The sequence below is a fragment of the Monodelphis domestica genome, chromosome 4 (genome assembly GCF_027887165.1).
Source record: "Monodelphis domestica isolate mMonDom1 chromosome 4, mMonDom1.pri, whole genome shotgun sequence".
Taxonomy (NCBI): Eukaryota; Metazoa; Chordata; class Mammalia; order Didelphimorphia; family Didelphidae; genus Monodelphis; species Monodelphis domestica.
Genome location: NC_077230.1, coordinates 67,947,812 through 67,968,463, shown reverse-complemented (window position 1 = coordinate 67,968,463; position 20,652 = coordinate 67,947,812). Strand labels below are relative to the sequence as shown.

Below are 20,652 nucleotides of genomic sequence, written 5' to 3'. Positions count from 1 at the left end.
ATCCCCGCCCCAAATGTATCATGAAATACACTTTGTGTTACTGGGAGAGAATATGGAAAAAGTGATGCTTTGAAACAGCAACAGTGTATGTTACTGTTAAAAAATTATTGAGTTATGCTTGTCTTGCCTCATGCTGCATTATCTGATTGCTTAGTTTTGTCAGTAATTAAAACATTATTCATAAGCATTCTTAGCATATTCAGTAGTATACACTGCACAGTTCTAGGAGTTAAATAAAACAGTTGTTTTTTTTTCTTCTTTTCTAGGTTCTGCACAGCTGACATTTAATTCAACGAGAATTGTGGAAAAAACTATTTGCAATGAAACTGTTATACTTCCCTGCATTGTTAGTAATCTAGAGTTGAGGAAACTTAAAGCCATGTATGTAAAATGGAAACACAAAGGAAAAGAAATTTTTACATTTGATGGAGTTGATAACAAGTTCAATTCCAGTGATGATTTTAAAAGTGCAACCATTGCATTTTCACACTTAACAGAAGGAAATGCCTCTTTGCAACTTAAAGCAAGTGATGCTGTCCCTGGGAATTACACTTGTGAAGTTACAGAATCAAATAGAGAAGGAGAAATCATAGTGGAGCTAAGGTATCATATGGGTAAGTTGTGTAAAAGCTTCTACTTTATTCATATTGCAGTGAATCATGTCTCATAGAATAAGGACAAGTATTGAATGAATTGGAAAGAAAACTTGAAATCAAAGCAGGCTATTAATAATGTATGTTGATGTAATGTTTTACAGCTTTAAGGAATCTTGTTTATTTCCTGTTAAGCATTTCACACTGAAGTATACCTAGTGTCTTTGTGTTGTTTTTTGTTGTTGTTGTTGTTGTTTTTAAACAAAATTTAAATTATGAGGATATGTTCTATGGACAAATGACCCTTATATTTTTCAGTCAGGAATTACTTCAAGGCAGAAAATTCACCAGCCCAATCTGTTTCTTTTTATCCCCACCCAAAAACTATAGTTCTGTAAGGACCCTTTCTACATTCAGTTGCCTGACCTTTTACAGATTTTACATTTAAGTGGAGGAAAAGTAGGGCTAATGCTATGGACTCTTAATGGGAGGGAAGGATTTGAGACTAGAGACCAAATATTGAGAAAAATAATCTTGTCAACACTTTCCATGCTTCTCTTTTTTTGCTTTCTCTCCATTCATGTTGTTTGCTCACTTCTAGCTAGGTGCTAGCCAAGATGGGTGTCTGACTTCCTCTGAACTAACTGAAACAGTGGCTATAACTCACATTCCTAATGTCCTTTAGTCAGCTATGGTTAGTGAGTTTCTAGTAGTTAAATCATTTATTCATTAAGTATCTACTATGAATTAGATAATGTGCTAAATGTTGGGATACACAAAGAGGCAGAAGGTCCTAACCTCATGCCTTCTGTTTCCTTTTTTTGCTATCTGGCTAACAGATATGAACACATCCTGACATTGAATTTTGTTTTGAGATGTTTTTTAAAAAGATTTTTTAAAATTCCAAACTTAATATCAAATAAAATGCATATTTCCAAATATGTAGTAGAACAAAAAATAGGGATTACTCATGAAACTATACATCTCTTTTATAGTCAGCTTACTCTTCTTTCAAAATATGTAATAAATCTAACAAGTAACTTTTAAAGCTATCTTGCTTGTCTCTCAATCTATTTTTTCCTATATCTTTAAAAATGATCTTTCCTTTCTTAAAAAAATTCTTTTGGTTACCCTATCTATAATTTAATTTTCCTATCTATCCTCAGACTGAAAAAATTAAATACAAGAAGGAAAACCATTATTACAATTATGCATAGTTAAGCAAAATATCCACATATTAGCCATGTCAGAGAATCATCTCTTTATCAGGAGGTAGGGAATGTGCTTCTTCATCAGTATTGTGAAATCATACTTGGTCATTGCATGCCATCATTGTATTTTGGGCAGGCTTTTATTTATTTATTTTTTATTTATTTATTATTTTTTTCCCCAAAACCCCTTACCTTCCATCTTGGAATCAATATTGTTTATTGGTTTCAAGGCAGAAGAGTGGTAAGGGCTAGGCAATGTGGGTTAAGTGACTTACCCAGGGTCACACAGCTGGGAAGTGCCTGAGGGAAGATTTGAACCTAGGACCTCTCATGTCTAGGCCTGGCTCTCAATCCACTGAGCTACCCAGCTGCCCCCTTCAGGCAGACTTTTAGATCAGAAAGTCCCTGGGTTGTACTTGAAGAACCATTATTTTTAGACCTGGTAATTAGATCATTTAGTAGCAGTAACTCTTCTTGTTTCTGCTGTATATACCTTACCATAGTGAATTTTTTCATCTAATATGAAATATTCTAGCTAATTTCACAAGAAATATTTGTGTAATAGGATGGCTGAAGGAGCTATTAAGAGGCAGGCAGCAGAGAATAACTGTAGGGCTTCTTTTTTTTTTACAAATATCTTTTTACTATTTAGAATGCATATATACCCCAGGAGCAAAAATCCATGAGTCAGGGTCAAGAGGCAGCGAAAGTTCAGACCTCGGAAAACCCTTCCTTACCGATCACAAACTGAATGCTCCTAGGACAACGAAATTCAAACTGAACAACAGGACAGACCCGGGGAACCCTCCTCCTGGATCTGGATCAAAAGGTACGGCCCCCCAAAAGCCAGATCCTAGAACACTTGGATCTAAGGTGTAGGCAGAAGGAAGGTCCCAGGATCCATCCCCCCCAACCCAGAGTGCTGAGCCCGCGGCAGCAGCGGGAACCTCAGGGCCAGCAAAAGGGCCTCAGGGCTGGCTATTCTGAAGGACTCATCTTGAAAGCAACCTGAGCCAGTCTCCGGGCCACCCAACACAGATGGCAGGGAAACATAGAGAGAAGAGGGAAGCCTGTAGCCCCCTGGCTGGGTCCTTCCATCTGAGTCTCAAGGGAGATTCCAGCTTTAGGGTACCAGCTGAACCCAATCCCATCAGGAGCCTTCAGAGCTTCTGAAAAGACAGAAACCTCAGGGCCTGCAAAGGGGTTGCTCCGAAGGGCTTACCTTGAAAGTAACCTGGGCCAGTCTCTGGGCATTCAACACAGACTGTAGAGGAGGTTTTTTTTTTTTTTTTTCGGGGATCATTTGGCCCACACCAGCTGAACTTAATCCCATCAGAAGCCCTAAGAACCCAGGGAGACCAGGACCCCTCCCGCCTTAGAGAGCAGGGTCTTCTGAAAGAACAGAAACCTCAGGGCCGGCAAAGGCACTGAGATACCTTGAGGACAGTGCTGTGCCAGGCCCAGAGCGTGGAAATAAGGCAGCGGAGAAGCAACTGGAGGGAACTAAGAGCAGTAACTCCCAAAACGCCAGCAGGCAGGGGAGGACAGACCCTGGGCCTCCCCAGGAAGACAGAACAGCTGCGGAGAAAGGACAATCTGCCTGGGGCTAAAGCCTCGGGCCATCAGACAGATACACAAAGAGCCAGTCCTCCTCACTCAGATAGAAATGGCAAAAAGTACAGAAGTACAAAAACCTCCAAACACCAAGAAAATCAAGAAGAAGGGGGTGACTTTGGACACATTTTATGGAGCAAAAATACAAAATACAGAGGAGATAGAATAGGAAACACAAGCAAATGCTCTGATACCCTCCAAAGGAAATGGAAACTCTCCACAAACTCTTGAAGAATTTGAATTGGAAATGATCAAAAAGATGGAAGCCTTCTGGCAGGAAAAGTGGGAAATAATGCAAAAGGAATTCAACAATTTGAAGCATGAAAAAACGCAACTACAAAAACAGTTTGATCAAACTGAAAAGGAAAACCAGGCTTTAAAGGTCAGAATCAGGCAACTGGAAGACAATGATCTTGCAAAAGAGCAAGAATTAATAAAGCAAAGCCACAAGACCAAGAAATTAGAAGAGAACATAAAATATCTCAATGACAAGGTGATAGATTTGGAAAATGGAGGAAGGAGAGACAATCTGAGAATAATTGGCCTTCTAGAAAAACCAGAAATAAATAATAATCTAGACATTATAATACAAGATCTCATCAAAGAAAACTGCCCAGGGATTCTAGAACAAGGGGGCAATACAGGCATTGAAAGAGTTCACAGAACACCCTCAACACTAAATCCCCAAAAGACAACTCTAAGGAATGTAATTGCCAAATTCCAAAGCTTTCAAGCAAAAGAAAAAATCTTACAAGAAACCAGAAAAAGACAATTTAGATATAAAGGAATGCCAATCAGGGTCACCCAAGACCTTGCAATTTCCACTCTGAATGACCGTAAGGCATGGAACATGATTTTCAGAAAGGCAAGAGAGCTGGGTCTTCAACCAAGAATCAACTATCCATCAAAACTGACTATATACTTCCAGGGAAAAGTTTGGGCATTCAACAAAATAGAAGATTTCCAAGTTTTTGCAAAGAAAAGACCAGAGCTCTGTGGAAAATTCGATATCGAAAAACAAAGAGCATGGAATACCTGAAAAGGTAAATATGAAGGAAAGAGAAAAGGAGAAAAATGTCATCTTTTTCTTTTATTCAAATTCTCTTCTATAAGAACTACATTTATATCAATTTATATATATTAATATCTGTGGAAAATGTAATGTGTAACTCTCAAAAATTATATGCATCATCAGAGTAGTAAGAAGAATCATGCATAGGGAACGTTTGGGGCCTCAAGATGATATGGAGAAAGGGGGGGATAGAAAGGAAAAGGGAGAGGGGAATTGTTGATGGTACTAAGATATACTCGAAGAAATGGGGGGGGAGAAAAAAACTAAATACAATAATCTTTCTCACACAAACACATGGGAAGGGGAGGGAGAGGAAGAGAGTTTTTACTTATACCTTATTCTCAGTGAAATCAACTCTGAGAGGGAAGAGCATCCAGATCCATTGGGATCTTGAATTCTATCTTATCCAACAGGGGTAGGGAGAAGGGAAAACCAAGGGGGGTTGGGGGAAGTGAACACAAAAAGGGAGGGAAGGAGAGAGGGGGACGGAAAAAAGGGAGGGGCTAGAAAGGGAAACATATCAAGGGAGGGGTCTAGGGGAACTGATTTAAAGTAAATCACTGGCTTAAAAGGTTATAGCTAGGGAAGAAAGCTCAGAATTAAGGGAGGATATCAAAATGCCAGGGAGTCCACAAGTGACAATCATAACTTTGAATGTGAATGGGATGAACTCACCCATAAAACGTAGACAAATAGCAGAATGGATTACATTCCAAAACCCTACCATATGTTGTCTTCAAGAAACACACATGAAGCAGGTAGACACCAACAAGGTCAGAATTAAAGGATGGAGTAAGACCTTCTGGGCCTAAACTAATAGAAAGAAGGCAGGAGTTGCAATTATGATATCTGACAAAGATAAAGCAAAAATAGACATGATTAAAAGGGATAGGGGAGGTAATTATATTTTGTTAAAAGGGACTTTAGATAAAGAGGAAATATCACTAATCAATATGTATGCACCAAATAGTATAGCACCCAAATTTCTAATGGAGAAACTAGGAGAATTGAAGGAAGAAATAGACAGTAAAACCATATTAGTGGGAGATCTGAACCAACCACTATCAAATTTAGATAAATCAAATAAAAAATAAGAAAGCGGTAAAAGAAGTGAATGAAATCTTAGAAAAATTAGAGTTAATAGACATATGGAGAAAAATAAATAGGGGCAAAAAGGAATACACCTTCTTCTCAGCACCACATGGCACATTCACAAAGATTGGCCATACACTAGGTCACAGAAACATGGCATACAAATGCAGAAAAGCAGAAATAATGAATGCAGCCTTTTCAAATCACAAGGCAGTAAAAATAACGATCAGTAAGGGTATATGGATAACCAAATCAAAAATTAATTGGAAATTAATAATATGATACTCCAAAATCGGTTAGTTAGAGAAGAAATCATAGAAACAATTAATAATTTCATTGAGGAAAATGACAATGGTGTGACATCCTTTCAAACCTTTTGGGATGCAGCCAAAGCAGTAATCAGAGGTAAATTCATATCCCTGAGTGCATATATTAACAAACTAGGGAGGGCAGAGATCAATGAATTGGAAATGCAAATCAAAAAACTTGAAAGCAAACAAATTAAACCCCCCCAGAAGAAAACCAAGCTAGAGATCCTAAAAATTAAGGGAGAAATTAATAAAATTGAAAGTGATAGAACTATTGATTTAATAAATAAGAGAAGAAGCTGGTACTTTGAAAAAACAAAGAAAATAGACAAAGTACCGGTCAATCTAATTTTAAAAAGGAAAGAAGAAAAGCAAATTAACAGCATCAAAGATGAAAAGGGGGACATCACCTCCAACGAGGAGGAAATTCAGGCAATCATTAAAAATTACTTTGCCCAATTATATGGCAATAAATATCCAATCTAGGCGATATGGACGAATATATACAGAAATACAAACTGCCTAGACTAACAGAAGAAGTAATAGAATTCTTAAATAATCCAATATCAGAAAAAGAAATCCAACAGGCCATCAAAGAACTCCCTAAGAAAAAATCCCCAGGGCCAGATGGATTCACCAGTGAAGTCTATCAGACATTCAAAGAACAGTTAATCCCAATACTATACAAACTATTTGACATAATAAGCAAAGAGGGAGTTCTACCAAACTCCTTTTATGACACAAACATGGTACTGATTCCAAAACCAGGCAGGTCAAAAACAGAGAAAGAAAATTATAGACCAATCTCCCTAATGAATATAGATGCAAAAATCTTAAATAGGATACTAGCAAAAAGACTCCAGCAAGTGATCAGAAGGGTCATCCACCATGATCAAGTAGGATTTATACCAGGGATGCAGGGCTGGTTCAATATTAGGAAAACCATCCACATAATTGACCATATCAACAAACAAACCAACAAAAATCACATGATTTCAATAGATGCAGAAAAAGCCTTTGATAAAATACAACACCCATTCCTATTAAAAACACTAGAAAGCATAGGAACAGAAGGGTCGTTCCTAAAAATAATAAACAGTATATATCTAAAACCATCAGCTAATATCATCTGCAATGGGGATAAATTAGATGCATTCCCAATAAGATCAGGAGTGAAACAAGGATGCCCATTATCACCTCTACTATTTGACATTGTATTAGAAACACTAGCAGTAGCAATTAGAGAAGAAAAAGAAATTGAAGGCATCAAAATAGGCAAGGAGGAGACCAAGTTATCGCTCTTTGCAGATGACATGATGGTCTACTTAAAGAATCCTAGAGATTCAACCAAAAAGCTAATTGAAATAATCAACAACTTTAGCAGAGTTGCAGGATACAAAATAAAACCGCATAAGTCATCAGCATTTCTATATAATTCCAACACAGCTCAGCAGCAAAAACTAGAAAGAGAAATCCCATTCAAAATCACCTTAGACAAAATAAAATACCTAGGAATCTATCTCCCAAGACAAACACAGGAACTATATGAACACAACTACAAAACACTCCACACAACTAAAACTAGACTTGAGCAATTGGAAAAACATTAACTGCTCATGGGTAGGACGAGCCAATATAATAAAAATGAACATCCTACCCAAACTTATTTATCTATTTAGTGCCATACCCATTGAACTTTCAAAAAATTTCCTTACTGATTTAGAAAAAAACATAACAAAGTTTATTTGGAAGAACAAAAGATCGAGGATATCCAGGGAAATACTGAAAAAAAAAATACAAAGGAAGGGGGCTTTGCAGTCCCAGATCTCAAACTATATTACAAAGCAGCAGTCATCAAAACAATTTGGTACTGGCTAAGAGACAGAAAGGAGGATCCATGGAATAGACTTGGGGCAAGTGACCTCAGCAAGACAGTATATGATAAACCCAAAGATCCCAGCTCTTGGGACAAAAATCCACTATTTGATAAAAATTGCTGGGAAAACTGGAAGACAGTGTGGGAGAGATTAAGTTTGGATCAACACCTTACACCCTTCACCAAGATAAATTCAAAATGGGTGAATGACTTGAACATAAAGAAGGAAACTATACGTAAATTAGGTAAACACAGAATAGTATACATGTCAGACCTTTGGGAAGGGAAAGACTTTAAAAGCAAGCAAGACATAGAAAGAGTCACAAAATGTAAAATAATTTTTACTACATCAAATTAAAAAGTTTTTGTACAAACAAAACCAATGTAACTAAAATCAGAAAGGAAGCAACAAATTGGGAAACAATCTTCATAAAAAACCTCTGACAAAGGTTTAATTACTCAAATTTACAAAGAGCTAAATCAATTGTACAAAATATCAGCCATTCTCCAATTGATAAATGGGCAAGGGACATAAATAGGCAGTTTTCAGATAAAGGAATCAAAACTATTAATAAGCAATGAAAAAGTGTTCTAAATCTCTTATAATCAGAGAGATGCAAATCAAAACAACTCTGAGGTACCACCTCACATATAGCAGATTGGCTAACATGACAGCAGAGGAAAGTAGTGAATGCTGGAGGGGATGTGGCAAAGTGGGGACATTAATTCATTGCTGGTGGAGTTGTGAATTGATCCAATCATTCTGGAAGGCAATTTGGAAAAGACTGTCTGCCCTTTGATCCAGCCATAGCACTGCTGGGTTTGTACCCCAAAGAGATAATGGACAAAAAGACTTGTACAAGAATATTCAAAGCTGTGCTCTTTGTGGTGGCCCAAAATTGGAAAATGAGGGGATGCCCTTCAATTGGAGAATGGCTGAACAAATTGTGGTATATGTTGGTAATGGAATACTATTGTGCTCAAAGGAATAATAAAGTGGAGGAATTCCATGGAGACTGGAACAACCTCCAGGAAGTGATGCAGAGTGAGAGGAGAAGAACCAGGAAAATATTGTACACAGAGACTGATACACTGTGGTACAATCGAGCATAATGGTCTTCTCCATTAGAGGCAGTGTAATGTCCCTGAACAATCTGCAGGGATCTAGAAGAAAAAACACTATCTACAAGCAGAGGACAAACTGTGAGTAAAAACACTGAGGAAAAGCAACTGCTTGAATACAGGGGTTGAGGGGACATGTCTGAGGAGAGACTCTAAATCAACACTCTAATGCAAATACCAACAACATGGAAATGGGTTCGAATCAAGAACACATGTGATACCCAGTAGAATCGCGCATCAGCTATGGGAGAGGTGGGGGGAGGAGGGGAGGAAAAGAAAATGATCTTCATCTCCAGTGAATAATGTTTGGAAATGCTCAAATAAAAAAAAAATCCATCAGTCAGCTACATTTTGATGTAAATTACTTTAAAAAAATCTGATGGTGAATTATGATTTATATGATTTAGAGATTAGGGAGGTTGATATGGAAGGGCTAGAAGTGCTGAGAAGAGGAGATATATTTTGAAGCATGGGCTACTTCAGGTAATATAGAATTGGGTAGAGGTAGACCATTGAAGTTGTAGGAATGACTTTTGAGAGTCTGTGAAAAGACTGAGGTTACTGGTTGCTTATTTGGGGAGGTAGCATTGTAGACATAGGAAGTGGAAGGGTAGCAAAGGCAGATTATAGTTTTGCCAAGGATTCAAGGCAAAGTCAGAGTAATTCACATTAATAAACATTTCCAGAAAGTTTACCTCACAGTTCTTTGAGGTAGGTATATACTGAATTTCAGGGCTGTCTCTCTCTCTCTCTCTCTCTCCCTCTCCTCTTCCTTCCTCTCTTCCCCCTACACATATATATTTACAGGTAAATAATTTTATATAATGTATGTGAACATAATATCTGCATATGACTTATACTGTAACTTAAATACACAGATATACATGCATATATTTCAGATTATTTTGATATCTTCTAGGAACGTAATTATTCATTAAATGAATAAATGAATGGTAACATTTCTGTTTTGCCTTAAGATTTATAAAAACTTCACTCTCAATAACTTTGGTAGTTATTAGGAAGATTATTAGGCTCATATTACAAGTTTTTACTTTGTAACTGCAACTCAAAGAGATGAAACAGATGAAATTACTTTTCCATTGTCATATAGCTAGTAACTTACATCACTGAATTTAGATCTCTCGACTGTGAGATTAGTGGTTTTCCCCTTCCTATGTTGCTAACACGTGGAGTATAGTGGAAGTAGCCTTGGACTTGGCTTCAGAGGGATTGGGTTCAAATCACTTCAGTTTGTACCTTATTTTCCTCATTTATAAAATACAGAAGTTGCCCTTATATTCTGAAATCCAATGGATTAGCAATCTCTTTCAAAGCAAGATTTTATAGTAACTTCATAAAAAAATAAAACTTTTTACTTTTAATAAATAGTAGGATGGTATCTCACTTTGAAACATGGAAAATTTATTTGATGAGGAAAGAACCCCAATTGTAGGCTTTAGGGATACTATAGATACCTATTTTCCATTTTGCGTTATTTGTAATTAAAATTATAAATGAGAGTATAAGTTTTGGTTAAGAGAATTATAACTGATAAGTAAAAATACCATATATGGAAGATACAAATAATATGTTATGTTTATTTTTTATTTTTACTTATTTTAGTGCAATGTCTAGATGCATTGTATATGGTAAATTCCTTTTCTCTGAAATGTGACATAATTTGTGCATACATTATACTTATTTTTATTATTTATGTTTAGTTACTAAATAGAACATATGTGGTAAATTGCTCTTCTCAGAAATATAAACATTTGGAAAGCTAAAAATTTTTTAAAGAAGCCTTAAACAGTTTTTTATTATTGTTTCCTTTCATGAAAGATAAACCTATATATGTATATATACCTGCATACATATACATTACTGTTATAATAATATGATAAAACTGAAGTGGCATAACGTGCCTTCTGAATCATCAAAGCAGACTAAATTATGTTAAATATAATTAAAATTTTTTTTTGTATTTTCATTCTTTTAAGTTGTTGATCTATTTGTGGCATTCCCAATAAGAATATTTAATCAAATAAATCCAAACCTCATCCATTCTGAATAAAATGCATAGGAATGAATGAATGAATGAAATATTTATTGAACATTTTTTGTGCAAAGCACTTGTGTAAGTGCTGGAGATACAGAAAGAAAATTAAGAAAATCTTTGTTTTTCAAAGAGATCACATTTTAATAGAGGAGACAACCAGCACTTGGAAGTTTTCAGCTACAAGGCAAATGGAAGGATCCCATGATTCTTAGAGTACAATGGCAAAGCAGATATGTGGTAATTCCTCTTCTTTAATACCATTTTGACTAATAAAATCACATAAGTTTTTATATTGCCATTTGACAGAACCAAGGACTTTGGTGAAAAAGAATTTTCTTTTCTGGGTCTTCAGTAGATGTGGCTGCAGAAATTGCAGGGGCAGTTGTCAGGGTGCATCTTCAAAAGGGTTATATCCCAGGATGATGGCTGAGGGTACTGCACTACAAGTACTGCTATCTCCACGGCTCTTAAATTTAGGGTCCTGAGCTGTCTATCATGGTCTAAAAAGAGATGGTATTCAAAAATGGTGGTGTTATTTTGAATTGCCTGACACATAGGAGCTTCTGACTCTTAGACTAGCTTGCCTACCCTCTGCACCACAGTTGGTGGGGGTGGTTGATCCATTCTCTATAGGTATCATTCCAGATGATGTTCATAAGAGTTGGGCTTGAAGTGTCTTGACAACTTGGTATTTGTGGGGAAGGGCGGTGAGTCTTATGTGGAGTAGCTTGGGGATATCCAAGATCAAGAAGTGGCTGTGTGGGTTCCCACAAATAGGTCTATGTTGACTCATGAAATAGCCTTTCATAATGCAATTTAATCTTTACAAATATTTTAAAAACATATCCCTTGCTTTATTCAGTGAACTATTTCTTGCATCAAAAAAATAAAAGAGAAAGAAAAAGGAGTTGAAAAAAACTAAACAAAACATTATCCCTTTGAGAAGTCATATGGTGATCTGCACCAGTCTTCTGCCTCTCTAAAAAAAGGGAGGAAGGTACTAGGATATTTGTTCATATATTCTTTGGTGATAAGCTTGGCATTAAAAATGTTTTATATAGGACACAGAAATCATTAAATGATCATATTTTTGTACTCCTCCAAGTTGCCAGAGGGATATATGCTTTAGGCAACTGGAGAAGAAGATCTGGAGTGCAGATGAGAATCATAACTAGAGAGACACATTTTATAGTCCATAAAGAAGTGATAGCTATAGTCAGGGAGTAGAAGAGTTTGCTAAGGGAGAGAGTAGAGGGTAAAAGGGCAAAATCTTGGAAGCTCTATACCTATTAGGTATAAGAGAGAGAAGAGTAGACAATAAATTTGGTTGAAGATAGGAGACTGAACTGTTCTTAGACATAAGTGACAACATGGAGAATTTGCTGATGGGGAGTTAACATCTTTAAAAAGTATTGGGATATTTTCATCTGAAGCTAGGAGGGTGGTAGAATCCCCAGTCTTCTCTCTGCTCTGTTTCCCCATAATACATTCTAGTCTCCTGTCTAGACTGGCTCTTTTTCAGTAGTATAATGGACATTTTACTGGAATTGGTGATCCTGGGTTTAGAGTATTGTCATTATGACATTTTGGAGGATATTTAATCTCTATTGTTTTTATTTTCTTCCTCTCTAGAATTAAGGAGTTGGACTGGTGATTTTTTTTTTTTAAGAATTGAAAATTTTTATTTAATTAATTATTTTAGAATATTTTTCCATGGTTACATGATTCATGGTCTCCCCACCCCCCCTACCCCCGTAGCTGATGAGCAATTCCACTGGGTTTTACTTGTGTCATTGATCAAGACCTATTTCCATATTATTGATAATTGCACCAGGGTGATAATTTAGAGTCTACATCCCCAGACATGTCCCCACAAACCCATGTAATCAAGCAGTTGTTTTTCTTCTGTGTTTCTATTCTCACAGTTCTTTCTCTGAATGTGGATATCATTCTGTGTCATAAGTCCCTCAGAATTGTCCTGGATCATTGCATTGCTGCTAGTAGAGATGTGCTAATTATCTCTTTAAGTTTCATCCTAGCTTTTTTCTATTTGTTTTATTCTGCCAAGGCTGGTAAACTCCAATGATAACCTGCTCCTTCCCTCTGCATTACCCCCCAGTACTGTGATAGTTGTTCAGTTCAGTTGTGTCGCACTCTTTGGGAACCCAGTTGGGGTTTTCTTGTCAGATATACTAGAGTGATATGCCATTTCCTTTTCTGACTCATTTTACAAATGAGATAATGGAGACAAACAGGGTTAATGATGTACCCCAGGGCTATATAGATATTAAGTGTCTGAGGCTGAATTTGAATTCAGGTCTTGACTCCAGGTCTGGCTCTCTATCCCCTGCACTACCCAGCTGCCTCTAGAGTGACAATTGTAGTCTTCCTTTAGAGTGGAATTGGAAACTTTAGTTCCACTCTTGTCAAGTTGCTCTCCTGAGCTTGAGAATGGAAAGAATTACTGATTCGATAATTACTGAGCTCATTATTTCATGAAGTATCTTCTTGCTTTATTGAATAGATATAATTCTTATCTTATTTAATTTACATTACTTTTAATTCCAATATAACCCTTCCCCTGGCCCCACCCAGTGGTTAAACCTCATGCCAAAGATTTTTTTTAAAGAGAAGAAAAAAGAAAACCAGTTTGACAAAATGAACCAATACTTCAGCTAGTCTGACAGCATATGCAATATTCCATACATATAGTCTACCAAAAGTAGAAGGGAGGTACATTTTCTCAGCTCTTCTTGAGGGCTAAGCTTGTTCAATATAATTAAAGAATATTCATTTAATTTATTGTTCCTTATGTTTACATTTGTTACACCAGCATCAATAGCCAGGAGACAATGGAAGTAATCGTTTAACTGTCATTTTCTGAGGAGACTGAGAGCTTAACAGCCTCCCCAGAATGACAGTTTTGTCATTATGTGCATTATTTGCCTCATGCACAGATAAAATTGCCAGAAAGTATTTCTTTATGTTGTATCCAAACTGGCCAATATATAACTTTAATGCATTGTTCCTGCCTTTGTCCTCTGGAAATAGTGTATTTGGTATATCTTTTTCATTTTCCACTTGCTAGCCATTCCCAAATTAATCTTAAGTCTTTTTCTTGAAACTCAATGTCAGTAATTTATTCAGCCTTTCTTCATAAAATAAATTCTAGACTTTTTACCCTGTGGTCAACATCTCCTAGAAATTCTATGGTTTTGTTAAAGAACTCATGAAGTATAATGTTCTTTTCTTTTTACTTTTTTAAATTCCAAATTCTCTTCCTACCTCTTCCCTCACCCATTGAGAAGCAAGAAATATGATACTTATACATATAAAGTCGTATAAAACACTCTTCTTCTTCATTAACTATGTGCCAGACAAATAGAGGGGGAAAATGGGATTCTTGAATCCATAATTTCTCTTTGAAAGTAGATAGTATTGTACATCATGAGTCCTTTGGAATTTTGCTGGTTCATAGTTTTGATCAGTTAACTAAGTCTTTCACAGTTGATGGTGTTGCTGTTTACTTTGTAGATAGTTCTCCCAGTTCTGCTTATTTCACTTTCTATCAGTTCATATAAATCTTCCAGGTTTTTCTGAAACTATCCTCTTCATCATTTCTTGTAGCACAATCCATATACCATAACTTTGTTGTCTTTCCCTAGTTGGTGGGCATCCCCTCAATTTCCAATTCTTTGCCACATCAAGAAGAGCCACTATAAATATTTTCATACATATGTATACTTTTCCTTGATCTCGTTGGGGTATAGACCTACTAACAGTATTTCTGGGTCAAAGGGTATGCACAATTTTATAGCTCTTTGGACATAATTCCAAATTATCTTACAGAATGGTTGGATCTAGTTCACATCTCCACCAGCAATGTGTTAGAGTTTATTTTTTCACATCTCTTTCAGCATTTGTCATTTTAATTTTCTATCATTTTAACCAATCTTATGGGTATGAGGTGGTACCTCAGATGTATTTTAATTATTGATTATCTTTGCCTTCTGAAAACTGTTCATTCATATCCTTTGACCATTTATCAATTGGGGAATGGCTCCTATTTTTATAAATTTGGCTGAGTTTTCTATATATTTGAGAAACGAGATCTTAATCAGAGAAAATTGCCACAAATATAGTATTCTAACTATATACAATATTCCCCATTGTAGTGTAACCAACACAGACTATGGGATTCTCACTACTCTTTTATTTGTACTTTGAGTGATCTGTGATTGCATTTATCTGAGCATATCTTCCAGTGAAGCACACCACAACTCTTCTAATGTTCGTCTACTCTATTTGATTCTTATCCGTACCCTCAAATAATTCTTCCCTTGGGGGTCTAACCAATATTCTGGGGCCCTTTCTTTCTAAAGAAATTGTAAGAAAAAACAATGTGGAATACTCATGTAAGCTATTTGTTGGGTAACCCTCACTACTTGTCTAGGTCACCTTTTCCTTCTATCATGCATCTCTAGAGAGTAAATGTGTCACAGTGGATAGAAGGCTAATTTTGGAGTTAGGGAAGCCTAGGATAAAGTACTACCTTGGACACTGCCAGTGTAGCCATGTTTGGTCAAGACACTTAACCTTTGAAAACCCAAATGATTAAGACTGTCTAGCAGGTGTAAATGGGTTTCTATTTGTATGTTGGAAGGAATTTCCACATCAGGAGTTCCCATGCTGATAAAAACCAGGGTGTGAACCAAAAAAACAGTGATTAAAAAAATATCTTAAATAATATGCCTCTTCTCCTGCATGGTTCATTCTGTATTGGTGATCTGTTGCATGTACCTCTCCATTGCCTTTTGGATAACTCTTCCCATTAATCTTTTTGGAGTCTCAGAAGTATAGCATGACTGGATTCATTGTTAAAAAGATAGATCTTATATTTCTAGTATAATAGCATTTGTTTTGAGTTAGCTATTTTGATAGCCTTTAACTGTAAAATTTGGTTCTGTATGCTTATGTTTCGCATCATCCCTTAAGGATTTCCATGTGAAATGCTGCCAAGACAGTCTCCCTTATCCTATACAAATACAAATGATTTTTTGAACCTGACTACATGACTTTATATTTATTTATTCTGTCTTTTATTTAGTTGATTTCATACCATTTTTCTAGTCTACCTAGATCTCTTTCAGTCCACACACTGTCATTCATTTCAACCAGCTTCATATTGTCTGCAGATTTAATAAGCACAGTTCCAGTGTGTTAGTTATAAAAATCCAATATAAAAAAATATTAAACAAGACAGGGCCAAGGGCAGATCTCTCGGTAGGACATGAGAGAATTTCCCCCAGATTGACATTAATCCAATCAAGGTCTTGACAAATTTGTTTTGAATCTGTGTTGCTGACTGAAACTTAAAGTGTGAAAAATATTCAATAAGTTACCCTTAAACGTGCTTTCAAATGGTCAGATGTATTTTGATTTCCTCCCCCTTACTCCTCTTGGATTTGTCAGGAGGAACAAGAGGCTTCTGGGCAGTGATGCAACCTGTCAAAAGTTTAGAATTTCCCTTTCCCTGGTAGATATTTTCCTAAATGAGTTTTAGTCAACTAGATGATTTAGAGGATGAGGATGGTCAGAATTGGGTTGGGAAGTGGCACCAGTTTTAAAGGTATTAAGTTGTTTGATAGGGAAAGGATTATTTTTAAGAGATGGGAAGGTGTTGAATAGTTATATGTTTCTTGAAATGGTCATAAGTAGAATGCTAACATGTTAGGAATTTATCTGAGCTCTCAGACTGAACTCTTTTGCTCTAGTGGAATTCTTATCCAGGCTTAATGGCTCCAAGGTAGCAGACTTTTATGGCATTGCTTCTCTTCCTCTGTAAAAGCAAGAGTAAGGGACAGCTAAACATGTGACTACTACATGTTTCCCTCTGCATCTGAAAGAATTGGTCCTTGTATAATACCTCAAATATTTAAGAAAATTTGATTGCTTATGATTTAAAATTGAAGCTTATACCTAGTATTCTTTTTATCAAATACTGATTATCAAAAATAAGTGCCTTGGTGACCTGGTATTCATCTGAATCCCATTGCCCATATTTGGTCATCTTATCCACAAAAATATTATGAGACATTTTGTGATGGACTTTGCAAAACTCAAAGTGAACAGTATCTGAAGTGTTGTCTTGGTAGACCAGCAGGTGTGGTCTGTGATTCCTTCCATCAGCTTGGGGAATTGAAGCTACTAATGTAATTCATAACTACTGTCTGTCTGATTTAGTAAATTATCAAATTATTGACGTAGAACTGAAAGGAACTTCAGGAGTCATCATATCATCTCTTTCATGTTTCATTTAGAGAATTGAATCCGAGGTTGAGTAAGAGGCTTGTTTAAGGTTATACAGGCAGTGAACATATTAGGCATGATTTGAACCCACATTCTCAGATTTCAAGGCTAGTGCTCTTTTCACAGCTCTGTTTGTCTCCCCCCAAATAGGCATATTGAGATTAAGTTTATTCAGCCAATGTCAAAGGCAGGAGTTAAACACAGCCTTTCTGGTCTCAAGCTCTATGTTCTGTCTACAGAGGTACATTGCCCCTATCAAAACAAAATTATGGCATTGTTTGAATAATTTTTGTTTTGTTCTACCTGAGCATTTGCAACTCTAGCTCAAAGTGTTAATTACAACTTTTGTTATCTCCTAAGGCAGCTAAGTGGCAAAGTGGGTGATACTGTTGGATTTGGAATCAAATCCAAATTAAGATTTGACTTCCTATCCTAACTCAAATACTAGTTTTGAGACTCTAAGCAAGTGTGCAGTCTAACTAACTGCAGTCTCCTCATCTCCAAAATGGGAATAGTAAAACACCTCCCATCGATGTGAGGATCAAATGAAATGCTGCAAATCTTAAGGTACCATATAACTGATTTAGTACCTATTTCAGTTGTATCGATGCAGCAAAATTAAGTACTTTCTGAAGTTTAGGAAAGAACTTCTTTTAAAAGAAATGACAAAACATTGTTAGTTAAAAATTCACCTGCTGCAGAAATTCTTAATAATACATTTTAGCTTAATACTAAAAATATGTAACTATATTCAACTTTGGATTGATTTTTAGCATTCTATTTTAACATATTTTACAAATAAGGATTTTTTAATGTTTCTGGAATATAGTACAATGGGTGTTTTGTGGGGGGTGTGTGTGTGCAATATATTTCCTTTTAAGTAGATATTACATGGTCAAACTTAAAATTTTTTTTTAACTTTTACCTTCCGTCTTGGAATCAAAAGGCAGAAGAGTAGTAAAGGCTAGGCAATGGGGGTTAAGTGACTTGCCTAGGGTCACACAGCTGGGAAGTTTCTCCAGGCCTGGCTCTCAATCCACTGAGCTACCCAGTTGCCCCCCAAACTTAAATTTTAAGGGACAAAAAGTTAGCTGTTTAATAAATTTCACAGTATTAACTTTTTTTTTATATATCAGCATACTTTGGTAGATTATTAAGAGAGGAGGACAGTATAGTGCAAGAGAAATGAACACTGGATTAGGAGCCAGGAGACCTGGTTTTTCCACTAATTAGCTCTGTGACCTCGTGCAAAGCATTTCATGCTTCACAAACTCAGTTTTCTCATCTTTCTGGGTAAAATCAAGGGTTTAGATTACATGGTCTCTAAGGTCTCTAGTTATGAAACTCTGAAAACTATAACTAAAAAATGAGGCTGAATTAATCTGTGGTTTAAGACTCCCATCTCCTAACTATCAGCCCAGTTAGTTACATCATACTTGTCTATACATACATGGACACCAGCACTAGTCATTTTTCTATGTGGTACATTTTTTTTTTGCTCTTTTGACACCAATTCATATAGATTTTTCCTTTACTACTTGCCTCATTTCCTGCTTCATTTTCTAGTTTTCAATGATACACAAACTCAAACAATTCAAAAGTGCTTGTACAAAAGGCTGCTTTTGCCTTATTACTGTAAGATGTTATCTCTAGGAACTACATCTGTGTGTATGTGTGTGTTTGCAAAAAATCAAGAGTGTCAGAGAGATGTAGACAAGTCATGACTATAATTCTGCATCATACTATGAAGGAAAGAGCCCTAGACCTATCAGAATACCTGGATTTTCTTCCATATTACTATCTGTGTAATGCTTGGCAAATTACTTACCCTTTCTAATTCTCAGCTTCCTTATCTATAAAATGATAATAATGATACTTACACTGCCTAACTCTCAGGATTGTTGAAAGTACTTTGTGTGTTGTGTAAATGTAATGTTTGTTATGTTATTCATAAGTGGAACTGGCACTGGAAAGAAGGGAGAAGAGGACTGAATTAGGCACTGAGGGCTGGGATAGCCCACAGTTTCTTTGGAAGGATCCAGTTCCTGCCACTTTGAACCCAAAATTGCTAGAGGGCCTAAGCTGGAATCTCCAGTGGCATTTGAGCCTTTTGTCAGCTCTGCTTCCTCTCCATCCCTGCAGTCATGCCAATGACTTTATGTCCAGGAAGATCAATTGATTAACGAGGATTTGTTAAGCATTTAATATATGCTTATATGTTCTAAGGCCCTGGAGAGATAAAGAAAAAGCAAAAACAGTCTTTACCCATAAGATCTCATAGAGGAAACAACACACACATTTATAGTTAGTGTATATATCTTCAAAAATCCCTTCCACATTGCAACATTTCCCATCATTACTTCGCTATATTGGGGTAAGCATAAGAAATTAAATGAGAATTATTTTTTTTTGAGTTTTGCAGAAGTTACAGATGACATACAAAGGCTAGAAATGTAGAACTATCCGAACATTGACCTACATATAGCCTGAGATGAAAATATTTAACCCAAATTTTACAATAAGGTACTGTAAACTCCCAATAAAAGAAAAAATTCAGAATTTTTTCCCCTCTGGTATGAAGAGGGCCTAAAATTTTTATGAGAATATACCAAGTCATAGGGCACTGATCCCCTAATTCCCTTGATGCATATCTATATATTACATATACACATACTTGCATAAATATATCTGTAAAATTATAGATGAGTTATAGACTGATAAATGTGGGGGTGTGTGTATACGAGACAGCTCTGGGGACATCTCTCTTCTCTAGCTACACACATCTGCCTGACACCTGGGGCAACTCTACTTTGAGGCTGAACCCTTAAGGATAATGTAAAGTCATTCCTTGGTCATGAATTTATTTTACACTCTGGAATAACCCTTCCCAGTGACTTAGCTGCCATTGTTCAAAATCTGTTCGCCATCCCACATAACTAGCCACTGAAAACTATGCCTCTCCCCTCACTAATGTCCTCCTTCTGAAGTTACCACCCCTTTCACTGTGCTCTTCAGAATACTTGCTCCATAGCCTGCCAACTAGCTTTCATCTTAAACCTTTCTTGCTCCTTCCTATTCTTGTACTCACTGAAACCTGTCTCCTTTCTGGTGACACAGCTTCTCTGGCTTCCCTCCCTTTCTAGCACTAGAAATATTTAGAATCCTTCTTGCTCTCCACTGCCTTTTCCAGACACATCACTCATCACTTCTTCTTTGAGGGTCATTAAGTCAATAGTTATCACCCATAAAAAGTTCTTATAGTTCTTCTCTGTGGACCTCCAGGATACTCCCCTTTTTGCCTCAGTGAGTTCAGTGTCTGGCTCACAATTTTTCTCAGCTTTCTAACTCCTGCCCTCATACTAGAGGACTTTAGCATTGATAATGATACTCTCTCTAATA

The 20,652-nt window shown here is 36.4% G+C and overlaps 1 protein-coding gene across 14 annotated transcripts in view; it reads left to right on the top strand.

The window, feature by feature from the left end:
* CD47 (CD47 molecule) overlaps positions 1-20,652 on the top strand; it is a 131,474-nt gene that overhangs the window by 54,089 nt on the left and 56,733 nt on the right. For all 14 annotated transcript variants that reach the window (XR_467139.3, XR_467140.3, XR_008911102.1 and 11 more), the window contains one exon: positions 267-614. Coding sequence is in view for 11 of the 14 variants with exons in the window: in XM_056793429.1 (XP_056649407.1) it covers positions 267-614 (348 nt within the window). In the remaining 3 variants the exon portion in view is untranslated. The remainder of the gene's footprint in view (positions 1-266; positions 615-20,652) is intronic.